Here is a 13,148-nt window from a genome sequence, read left to right as displayed (position 1 = left end):
TCTATTCTGGATAAAGCAGTAAAATCTACTCCCTGATCAGCAGGGAAATGCCTAAGCAAATAATCAAAACCAAACTCAGCCTTCTAAGCATCCAAAACCTATAAAACATCAATGAAAAGAAGCACAGTTTTACTGTTAAAAAACTGCAGATTATCTTTCAATTTGGGAGCTGCAGCACATTTAAAAAAATATCTAAATTATATAATATAGATAGATAACATACACATATATATTTAGCAAATTCTCTTGAGAAAGTGTATTTGAAGTCACGCATAGCAAGTGATCCTGGTTAAGTAATTCCTCAGTAAGGAATATGTACACATTTCATTCATATTTTAATATTTTATGATGTGTCTGCAGACAACATCTGCTTACTCTTACAAAAGACTGGAGGAAAAACGCTAGGTAACAGCTAAACTCTAAGCGCCACTGTATAAATCCATTCTTGAAATAGTCCAAACTATGAAATCTATTCAAAAAGCTTAAATTTACAGAAAAATATTATAGTAGGTTGACCAGACAATGGAAATGACTACATATGCAACCTCAGCCTGCTTTGACTGCAACGCACCGCAGTTGCACATAAGCCTATTTCATCGAGTCACATGTAGTACCTCACAACTAAGGTGGACTACAGGTAGTAACTGTTACAGACAGTTACTGATGGTTAACGCCGGCAGCACACAGTCATCTGACCAGCCACAGTGATTCAGCCTCCTCCCCATGTTTTAAGCCTCTAGATTGATCTATCAGAGTTTGAGAAAGTAAAAGATTTCCATTGAGTGAATGGTTTACATAGACAATACAACATGGGTAGGCTTTTTCAGCTGAAAATCATCTTCGAGCGTGGACAGTAAGTGGTTAGTCTTACAGTGAAACTCGTTACAGGTAACTAACCTCCAACTGATTTCATCACTGCTGGGTCCATGCCTCAGCAGCTTAAGAGCCTAAATCTTACATTCAACAATGGCTTAGGAATGAGGCAACCTAAAAAACACCAATTTCCTCATGGGTCAGGGTTTAAAAGTTGTCATAAGATGATGCAAACCCTTGAATAAAGGCAAATCTGCCCCAGCTTATGAAACATCAGAACAACTACAATGCAAAAACCATTTTATTCCAAGTGCAAATATTTGATTTTCATGGCAGCAATCTGTTCCTGAATAGTTCCCTAAGGCAAAGGCAGTTACCACCAGACTTTTGGTCCAAGGTTCCCTTTCTCCAGAGAATCCTATAGAAAAGGCCTGGTACCAAAAAGCGTTTTGTCTTCTTGAAAACCAATATGACTAAACTTCAAGGTCTCTCACAAACTTTTGAAAATTAACCTTCAGATTTTATTATTTAATTAATTTTCTTGTCCCAGCAAAGCCAGCAATTAAAAAAAAGTCAAAAGCAGAACTAACAATTGTGTAAAACTCAGTTCTCAAGCAGAAGAGCTTCTTAACAGGTTAGTGAGGAATTCCTAGTCAGAAAAAAACCTCAACATCCCGATCCAGCTCTTGGTTCTTCACATAGCAAAGCAACGCTTAAGTTCAAAATGGTCTGTACACCCTTCAGACTAATGAAAAGATCCTATACATGTAATTAAGTTTAGGTACACTACTCGAGTGAGAAAAAGCACATACCCAATATTGCACTTACATTTCCCCACCAAGTTACGTGTACCCTTACAGCCAACGGCAACAGCACACTGCATTACTAGGCCGAATAGCTGGATTTGGCATTGCCAACTCTCTAATTTTATCACAAACCTCATAATACTTGTTATTCCTCTTAATAATCCCAGTTTAAGTTATATGATTATCTGGGTAACAGTTTTTATTGGACAAAACATACAGCACTCTCTACATGGAGAAAATGATAAAAAAGTTCAAGGCTCAAAAACCAGAAGGCAAATAAAGAACACAAAACACATTCTTTTTACAAGTAGATTTATGAGCAGCACTACTGGTGGAGCCTGGGTTTCTATGGCTTTTTGTCTTGTGGCTGATTCTCTGATGTTTAACAAGGTGTGAACCCAGACTCAGTTTTTCCCATGGCTGTGCATTTCTAATAGCTTTTTCTCCATACACAACCCATAGAGTCTGAAAAGGAGTTGGAGCTTTTTCTACCGTTTTTCCCACCACTGGGAGTTCTACCAGGATCCATCTCCTCTTAAGAAGGGGCTGGGAGAGGTGGGGAGGAAAGGGAAAGATTTTCTTTAGGCAACTCAAGTTTCTGAAATAATACTGAGAAAATGATCTTTTAAAATGCAAATTAATTAGCAAGCAGTCAATTAAGTCAGTATAAACTCACAAAAGAAAAAACCCCAAACCTACCAACCAACTCACAGAATACATGCAAACAAGCAAGTCTTTGTTATTCCTGATGCTAGGAGTAAAAGACTCATGACCCAAAGCACTTCATTTTTTAAATAAATCTTTTCCACGCATGTTCCATTTTACATCTTAATAAGCTCTATTTTTATGCTTATGGTGGACTGCCACAGGACAACAGGAGAGATGGTAAAACAACAGATTTATAATTTATAATGCAGTACAGCCTTTGTACAAAGGAAATGAGCATTTAAAATAATGTATGTGTATTGCACCTGGTCAAAAAAGATAACACTGCAACACTGTTGCTTGTAAAACATATATTTGTTATCTTGCTGTTGGATGGATTACTCTTTTAAGAAGGTCATGCTTACACATCACTTCTGAGCAGACACAGAAGAATCAGAATGGCTATTCCTATATTAAGAGATAAATAGTTGACTTAATGGTAAGGCCTGCAGTGATTGCCCATCATCCTCTACCTTACAGTGTATTTTCAAGAAGTCTGTAAGAGACTTGGTTGCCTGCGAGTCCTCTCTGGCTTATCAAGACTACTTGAACTTGTGTAGCGGAAACAGAAGAGGGAAAGTAGGTTAGGTAAGGAAGGGACAAATACAGACACACACATAGAAACGGTCTAATCACCAGTGTTCCTTAGAAAAGCAGACTGAAGTAATCAACAAGATTTTTAAATGAAAGAAAATACCAGTAACATCAATTTTAGGGAAAACGGACTACTCCTTTGGAAGAAATATGCTGTTCCTTTTCAGCTATACAGCAAACCAGTAAAAACTGTGTTGGGAAACTTCTAACCAAAAGCTTTGCAGATTCTCTCATATCACATGGCAATTAATCACAACGTATTTACTAATGAAGAGTTTAAGCATTTAAAAATAAACATGTTAAAGTTAAAAAGCGTACCCTTACATAATACTGATCAAAAGAAAAAAAGATTAAATTTTTAAATACTATAGTATCTATATATGGCTTAATTCCACACTAAATTACGAAAAAACTTTGGTATTTTTAATATACATATATACACAGAAACCCCTATATTTTACTTCTGATTTTAATAATCTAGTAAGTTTGACAAAAACAGAAATTTCTTACTGTGATTCTCTTCATATCTAGCTGTCGGAGCTGCATCATATGATGGAGAACAGTGTGTTTGTACCATGTCTCCTGAGCTATTGGATTGCCATCAAGGGTGATATCTGACAAAGATGAGGAATCAGCAAGGCACAGAATATCCTCAAAACTGTAACCAAAAAAGTTTAAAGTTTTAATGTCATAGAGTAGGAATAATTTTGAGATGGAAGATTTTATTTCTTAAGAATAAAACATGAATTTTGCCTGTACAACTGCCACCCATCAATACTGTATATGATAATTACAAGTATTTTGAAATACCAACAGCTGCTGCTGTTAAACTTCTTAATCTCTTCACACACAGATGAAAAAAAGAGATGCAGAATAACATGAACTTGTTAACTATGGGCGTATAGTTTCACCTAAAACCTCCCTCAAATAGGATACATAACTCATATTCAAAAAAATAATACAAGGTGTATTTGCCATCAAAGCCAGCATGAAAACCATGGAAAATAAAAAAAATAAATAATAAAAAAAAAAAGGCAGCCAACCACAAATACCACAGAATAATCCTGGGTGTTTGCAACACCATTAAGTATCAGAAGAAAAACAATTACAAAAGCATTATATTATCTTCAAATCAGATCTGTCTATTGTTCCAAGTTCAGTCGTCTACAAACAGGTGCAAGTTAGCTTTTTAGACATCCGATTTGTTTTCTGACAAAAATAACTGGTCTGTGTAAAATGTATTTAGAAATGTATAGCCTGTATCATGTCCCTTGCATTAAAGACATCATGTGAAAAGAAACCAGCTAACTCATAAACAGTATTTTTAAACAACAGAGAAACAAACAATTTATAAAAAAACAACTGAACAGTTACAGAAATATATATGACTCCCCAACACCTTTCAAGAAATTGATTACAGCATATACACGTACAAATGTGCGCCCATGCTTAGTGCACTTTCACCTTCGAAAGTCAGGTCTATGTTATGAAGTTAAAGTTTAAGTGGAAAGTGTGAAATAATTTGACTTGCTATTTTTGAGAATGAAGTTAAAAAAATCTGAAAATTACAAAAGAATAAATGATGATGACAAAAATTTAAACAGAGAATTACTTTACTAAATAAAAAACCACTTAATGATATTCTGAAAGAAGAGACCATTTCTGAAGTGGAAAACAGGGAGTTACTGTGATTATTTTTCTTTATATTCTGACAATCTCACTGATTGCATCAATTGGTTATATTTCTTCTCATTCTTGGTGGCAGGAAAAGAATTCCTCCACTACTACTTGGAAGGCATCAGTACTTGGAAAGCTACCAAACCTTGAGTATACCCTGTGTAACCGAGGGATCAGAAATCACATGCAGTACAGACGTTCGTATTAAAGACTGACACTGACTAAAGTGACAACTGCCTTTATCATTGGTATCACTCAACTTTCACAAAAGCATACAATAATCTGCTGAGGACTAACGTTTAGCTGCAAAGGGCTTCAGATCCACCACGTCAGATTTTCAAATGAGATATCCCTGAAAAATTCTAGATATGCGATAAAACAATTTCTGCAACAAAAGAAATATAGATAAAATATAAAAATATCATCACCAAATAGCACTCAGTCTCAACGAGCAGAAGAAAGGCCGGGATACCAACATAAGCTAGCAGGAATGAAGAGAAGATACCACCCAATACAAATCTCAAAAACCCCAATACAATTAGTGCAGCATGCAAGTAACTTCGACGTGATATACCCAACAGATGCAGCTGAAAAAATGAGAGTGTAAAGTGGAAGACACTACTACCTTTCTGCTTAGTACATTAAAACAACATAAGAACTGACAGAAAATGAACTCTGTACAGACCCCAATGAAGCGTATCTGAAGAATTGGGTGTTTTGTACATGTGGTTAAGACTACAGGTTTGACTATTATTTTCTGCTTCTTTTTGTGATCCAGCTTCTTTTCCATAAAAAAGTTTATGAACCACATTTCTGGAAGATGAGGCCGACATATTCCTTAACATACATATTGAATATGTCCTGAAGACAAAAGATAATCTTCCCAAATTACACAGAAAGCAAACTCAGAAATGCAGTAAGAACAGATAACTGAATTTCCATCAGGCTAGAATAGATATTGTTTGACAAATATGAACATTTTTTGCTATTCAAAATTAGCTTCAAATAATGTAAATATATTTCTGAAAAGCATTAAACATACTTACTCCAAGCACTTCCCACTAAACATTCAGCTGAACAGTACTACTGCCATTACATGAGATTTACAGATTCTTAATAAAACAAATGTCTTCAGGAAATGACAGAAAAGTTGAAAGTTTGCTAGCGTTTTCAAGACTTTCCACTTATACATACTGCTGTGCTTTGAAATTCTCAGTGCTTTAGCAAACAAGAACATTCAGTCTGGAGCTGAAACAGATGTGTTTGCTTTATGCTGCTTTTAGCTGCCCTATTAGCAGCTTAATTTTAAAGCTAAACAGTAGTGCAAAATACCTATGTTTTCACATCTTCGTGTACACATATGAAAAACAGAGTGTCAGAAAATCAGAAATTTAATGTAGAAAACTTAATATACTGTACTTGTCGCACTGGCACCCCAACCCTAAGCCAAGCAAAGCTATACTGTAACACACTTACCAAACAGACTGCATACTTTACAACCAAGCTTCTGCTTCCCAGCATGCAGACTGCTGCGACAGAGCCAAGTGGTGACCACCCTATGGGAACCAGAGGCCACGTCTCAATGCTCTCTCTAGCCTCTGTTCACCACAAAGGAGTCTTTACCCTGCTCACAAAATACAAAGCAGCTGTGGATGATGCTGTTTCAGACTGCCTCAGTCAATCTCCTCAACCAGAGTGTCTGCTTATCTTTCCAAAAGACCTTCTCCTGCAGGAGTTCCACTAAACTACAGCAACCACCTCTCCTTTCCTGTTCTTCTTTCTTCTTTCCTAAATGAATTTATCTTTACTAAAATCATAAGTTTCAGCAACACAGAAATGAGTTGTGAATTTGGGCTGATTTATCAAAAAGTGTTTTCTGGAAATCTTTTCAGAATAGATCAGTTTTACATCTTGTGTCCATGCTCAGAGTCCTGCATCCAATTCTCCCCTCTGTCAGAGGGGATGCAAACCCAATTCTCCCGCCTCCCACAAGAATGTGGCAATTACTAAGCAGCAGAGTATTCTGGAGTGGTGTAAGCTCAACCTCCAGAAGTGATCTGCATTCACATTTACACAGTTCATGAGCAAGGACACAGGAACACTCATCCTGTCACAGCCTACTGGCTTGGGAAGACAGTTGTTCATTCTCTATACGTTTGCATCAATTACTTTTTAATAGCATGTTCCACAAAGGGGAAAAGCTCTGGAGAAGAAAAGCAACATACTCGCTGGAGTCTGACAGGGCACCCAAGAGGAAACTGTATGTTCAGAAAACATTCAAAGAAGAAAACTTGGGTTCTTCCAGGTTTCTAACCACTAAACTACTGATGACAATAACTATTATCACAGTCAAACTTTCATCCCCCTTGCACTGGTTTTGCTCAAGTATTTAACAACGTATTTATAATTTTCATTCCACTAGGAAAAAAAAAAAAAAAAGAAAAAGATATTTTCTTGGGTTTATTAAGCCAAGAACATTCCTTCTCTCAGGTTTCCAATTCAGCAACCAAATGAAGAAAAACAGTTACATGTCCATTGAGCTTGTATCCAACTTTTTTCCATATGGCTAGACAACATGTCTTACTAAATGAAAAAGCCAATATGATGCTGATCTGGACAGCAGTGAAAAATACGTATTTTGTTTCCAAGATTAAAAAATAGTCTTCTCTGGTTTCATATTTTGAAATATGAGCAATAACCCTCTTTCTGAATCTCAGTGGCATATCTTTCCTGAAGAAAAGTTTCTGTAACCTCTTTGCAGTACCACGTTCAATTTCAGAAAGGGATTTTTCCCCCTTCTTTATAACTTGTTCTATAGATACATGTTACCTTCAGCCATCAGGCATGAATGCCTTCAGTTTTTAACTGCTAAATTTTTGGGGGCTGAAGACAGAAGTAGGACTTCCTTTGTTTCAGATCAGCATCAATTTCTACAGCATTTCGTTTTAGCTTATATTATTATCTTGCCAATACATCCTGTTTGACTAAAAGCTCTGCACATTCTGAGGCCTCCTCTGAAGCAAAAGGGGAAAAGAATGTGATTAAACCCATGATAGATTCTCATGCCTTAAATAGTGAAAAATTTTAAGAGGCATTCCCAAATCTTCTGCTAAAATATTAATTCATACATGTCAGTATGTATCAAATTTAAGACTCAAGGATTTTTGGTGACTTACAAAAATAGGAAGCAGCAACACCTTCCAAGGGAGCACTGCCTCAAAAATGCTACATTTTTAATGATCACTAATCAAATATTTTAATGAACCTGTAACATAAATATATCCACGTTTTGGCAATTAATTTGTTATTTTTTCCATCTGCAGGTTTTCTCTATGCACCTACAGATAAATGAATTAGAATACCTGTGTATCAATTTGATTGTCTAAAATAAAAGCCAGTTGTATAGACACAGCTTTTTCTAGGAAAAGTAAGTTTTAAAAATTATCTATGGCACTCTGTAAACCCAGGTAAGCGACTCAGAAACAGAAAATTATTTAAAAGGGTTGTAGGCGTGTTCAGATGTAGCACAGCTATTCACTGGTATTACAGTTGCATACAAGTTCTTCAGTCAGTTCAAACAGTATCCAGCCAAAGTATCTGAAGACAGATGGTTAAGAGTATACTTTTCTATTTAATCATTTTCCTGTTAGAAGATACATCTACTACATAACTCAAAAAATCAGGAATTAATGGGGGGTTTTAGCCTTCAAAACAGCTATAGCCAACCAAAAGTTATTATTTCAAAAACCCAAGCTAAATGTGATCATCAAAAGACATTTTTCAGTGTAATAATGACTGGTAAATAAAGGATTAAACAGATCCACTCACCTATCTACCCACATATGTACAAAAAATTGATAGAAGGGTGATGTCTTTCATTTGACATTAAGATTTTTTTATACCCATTTAAACTACAAATTAAAACCAAATGAATATATTTGCATGACTGTTCTAAACAAGTATTTCTAGCTTACAAGAAAACTTAAGACTAAATCTATCAATACTTCAGCTGAAGCCCCAATAAATAAATACAGAAATCGTGATAAATTACCAAGAAGCAAGCTACTTATTACATAAAGTTTGAGAAATCTAGTTTGAAAATCTCACAGAAAACCCAAAACATTTTTTCTTCTTTGAACACTGTAAAAATAACATGAATTTGCATAAAACAACATGAGAAAGGAATCGGAAAGCTATACAACATATACCAAGTATATAAAATGATACAGAAATTCCACTGACTGCAGTGATGCTCCCTGACAGCAAGGGAGCCAGCTACTGCAGTCCCCTCATTGTTCCTGCCAAGCTGAAACGTTTTTTCCAAAAACCAGAAACAAAAGGCATGCTTCGATTCTGGAAATTATTTAAGACAAGCAAAATGCTAACCCCCTCTCTTCATTATGCCAATTTAAAACATAAAATTAAAAAACTAGTAGATGAATTAATAGAACAGCATGTTAAAGATTCCTGCAGTTAATCTCAGATTATTTTTTTATATGCTTAATACCCATGAGTATTTAAGGAGATCTACTGCATTTGTACTTTAAGAGCCTAAGGAACACAGACAAGTAGGTTGGAGCTGTCTGCAAAAAACATAATGGAGGTCAACTTAAAATGTTCCAAGTATCTATTAGAATAAAAGCCCATGCTAAGCATAACATTTTATAGACAGCAGATATAAGAACAGCACTGTATTTCCAGTAATTAGAACATGAAGCATCACAATCATTTGATTCTAAGCAAAGATGACTGGTGGTGATTAAGGAATTAAAAAAAAAAAAAAGGACATACTAAAGCAAAGCTAATGCAGGATTTTTTATATATTATTTTTTAAAATATTGGCACTAGTATAAATGCAGACTCAAAAAATGCATGACTACATAAAGCATAAGGCAAACATTTCTGTTTATAACAAAATGCACTCACTCAATCACTTACAACTATAGAACCCCTGCTTTGAAAGTTGAGCTATTCTCCTGCCATCTGGTTTGAAAGGGAAATAACCGTAAATATACCTTTCAGACTTTAGTAATATATGGACAAGTAAAATACAAGCATGAAATAATCATAAGTAGAATCTGACTCAGCAGTTTGTGTAACTCCATAAATACAGTGATGTTAAATATAACATGCACCCTACGTAATGTTTCTTTAACATCTATCTAGTTTAACAGTAAACCAACATATTTATAAAACTATTTTAAATTTTTATCGTTATTGTAAAGAGTATGTATTTTTAATTAAATAAAATTATCAAGTTCCTTGGTAGAATACTCATAGTACAACTACATCAAAATGTAAAGGATTTCAAGAATTTTTATGTTTAAAGTAGAAAACAGACAATGGCTTGATTATGCTGTTATGTTGGGGGGGAAGTATCTGCACTCCTAGCATTTGAATTTAAGTTTTAATGAAATAAGCTCCAACAGGATACTTGAAATTATTGATAGGAAGCAAACTGCTATTTCCCTTACCTAGATATATTGTTGAAGCTGAGGAAGAGACGCTGGAGACGGGGCAAAGTATCCACATCTTTCTAGAAGGAAAGATAGAGGCATAAATTCAGTAGCTGAACGTAGCTTTTGAACCTCTCTGCTCTCCCTGATGAAATCCTTTCATTTCTATACGCTATAACCTTGCTGCAACATTGATTTGTGTTGAATGTGCAGCTCCATTTCTCCCTAGTGCAGACTGCAAAGGAGTGTTTCAGTGCAGATATCCATGCTGCAGAACAAGCTGCATCACTTGCAAAGCAAATGATGTTAATGAAAAGGGGATAAGGCTGTTGCTGGTTTCTGAACAGGCTTTTGGGAAATAAGCCAAGGTGCTGTCTCAGCACTTAAGATGCAGGATAAAGACACTGTAAAAAATAAAAATAAAGAAGTCATGCCCATGCTGAAATCAGGCTTTTGAAATGCAATACAGCAGTGCAATTAGCACTACCAAACAGCAGTGACTTCTGCCAGAGAATGATCTGAAGGACTCTGTCACCTTTACAATGAAAATTTCTAAGGAAGAATGAGTAATTGTCAATTTAATATATGCCACTAAAGCCCTTTGCAGAAAACTCCTAAATAACAAATAGCTCAATTATTAGTAAGATTAAACATATCAAGTAAGATCAAACTTCATTTATAAAATATTTCCATAATGGCCAGACAGCACAGTCTGTACTGACTCATATACCATTCAGACCGCACACCCAACCCCTCTGTTCTATGTCTGTATCTCCTTATCCTACTAAGGAGCATACTCCAACTTGCAATCAGTGGGCGCAAACCCATTACTTACACCACAGGGCTCACTACCTTGATTTTAGCCACAAAATCAAATCTACAGCCCTTCCTCCCTCCACCGAATTTGTGACGTGTCTACATAGCATTGCAGAAACAGAAACAGTTCATTCTACCCAAAGAGGCAAACACAAGGCAGCTCTAAACAAACTATGTAGCTGCTATTAATCAGACACTGAACATGAGCTAACAAATGCTGCTGAAAGCGATAGCTCTGTATACAATAAGCAGGGCCTATTAGTAGCTCAGGTCTGCAGTTGCAGAACTCCTGGTTCAACGCTGTTCAAAATCCTCCCAGATCAGACCACGGAAAGATTGAGTTTATAACAGATTTACATCTGGACACCTCCTCTATCCCTAAGGCTACTTAGCATTGATGCTTCAGGGGGTGGGCAGGCATGGTACAGGTAGATACACACACGAAGACAGGCATGACAGGGTTGTACACAGTAGTTCTTAAACAGCAACAATTTTAACTAATCAAAGAAGATTGCATTGGAGAATACCAAGTAATTTCCCCTGAAGACGGACTTCCACAACCAGCATGATATGCTGCTGTCCTGTAAAATATGTTGCAAGTTTCACAGGCCTGAGATGATCATTTAATTGCTCAAAAACTATAATCTGGTTGAGTAATTTGAATTATTTGACATAGTTAACTGCAATGGATATGGACTTCAGTACAGAACCTCATTTCATTTGACAGCTGACAATATCATCTTTCCTACAAGAACAATACTTACAGCAGGTAGGGGGTGCGAAAAATAAGGAAGGTTCACAAAAAAATGTACTAAAGGAACAAGTTTTATATTGATTCTATTTCACGATTTGGGGATGACAAACTTTTAAAAATTTAAGTTAGATCTTTTCCTTTAAGGAATAATCAAATTTAAAAGCCATTGTAGTATTGTCATAGTAACTAACTAATGCAGTCCAAAAACTAAAACACAGAAACCAAATTCTTCTTAGGAGCTTGAGTGAAAATTTTGCAGTTAAGTGCTACATCATAACTGTATCATGACTGACACCAACCCCACCCCCAGAGTCAACCATCAGAAAACCTAAACCTCATCTTAAAGGAAAAAATATCTAAAACCCCTCCCCGCAACTACTCAAGTACTACAGCAATAATGTAACAAACAATATCTTGGATATTTTTTTCATAAAATTATATACTTATTTCTATGCTTCTGGATTTTCAATAATTTCATATTGCAACAGATTCTGGATTTCAATACAAAAGTATTGCAGCTTTCATTTTATTAAAAAAATTAAACAAATTTAAGTAACAAAAATATATGTACATTGTTGTGCAGAGAGAAATAAACTATCATTAAAATAAGAAAAAGATTTTATTGTAGGAAAGAAACATATATTTACTTTAGATTTCAGGTAGTATGATATGTCCAAGACTTGACTTCATATGATTTAGGAGTCCTTCTCTATAGGAAGGAAAGTTAGTGTCATACTTGCTAAAATTGCCACCCAATTAAAATCAAAACAAAAAACCACACACACAACACACCATTCCACAAGAATTTAACCAGGGCAAAAAAAAACAAAACCACAACCAAAACCAAAAACACACAAACCCCACACTTAGGCAAAATAATGTGATTCCTTTTACAGAACATCACCTTCTGAAACAGTGTCTCTGGCCACTAAACACGAAAACATTGAGATACAGCACAGAGTCCCAGCCTGTAACTCATTAATTTAAATTTCTTGCTGACTCTCCATTTGTGACAACAGAAAGCAAGGAGAAAGTATGAGCTACACCTGAGAGGGTGAAAAGGCAGCAGCTACAAACAAGGAAGAGAATTCTAGGTAACAAAATTCATGTAGGGGTAAGGTACAGCAACAGAATCAGCAATGAGCAGAAATTTCTTATTCTTGAAGTGTAAAACCAATTCATATATGGCAAGTAGCAGAAATTCAAGAAAGGAAAGGCTCAGCAGCGATAGGAGACACCAAGAACTAAAGCTATGACAAAGGCCAGAATAATCTAGCTCTTTAAGTAGACACTGTACAATTTTTGAAAAGCGCTTGTTCAAATAATCTACTTGCCATACCTTACAACTCATAAGTTGTGAAGTGAAAAGCTTTATTTTTTAAAACATAAAGACTTAAAATACTAGGTTAAAACTTAAATTGGAAAACTCTGCTTTTAAGATCAATACCTATTTTCTCTGCATTCGCCCTAGAAGTACCCATAAGGACATGAAATTTAAGATGGTCTCGCTGCTTAGCTGAGCTACAG

At 35.6% G+C, this 13,148-nt stretch overlaps 1 protein-coding gene across 2 annotated transcripts in view; it reads right to left on the bottom strand.

Moving 5' to 3' along the window:
* LRRC49 (leucine rich repeat containing 49) overlaps nt 1-13,148 on the bottom strand; it is a 57,850-nt gene that overhangs the window by 28,746 nt on the left and 15,956 nt on the right. For both annotated transcript variants that reach the window (XM_080396124.1, XM_080396125.1), the window contains 2 exons: nt 10,070-10,131; nt 3,429-3,576 (listed from right to left, as the gene is read on the bottom strand). In XM_080396124.1, the coding sequence (XP_080252250.1) occupies nt 3,429-3,576; nt 10,070-10,131 (210 nt within the window). The remainder of the gene's footprint in view (nt 1-3,428; nt 3,577-10,069; nt 10,132-13,148) is intronic.

Source organism: Falco punctatus (assembly GCF_963210335.1).
Source record: "Falco punctatus genome assembly, chromosome: 7".
NCBI lineage: Eukaryota > Metazoa > Chordata > Aves > Falconiformes > Falconidae > Falco > Falco punctatus.
The sequence above is the reverse complement of the archived record's forward strand: the minus strand, read 5'-3'. Positions and strand labels throughout refer to the sequence as shown.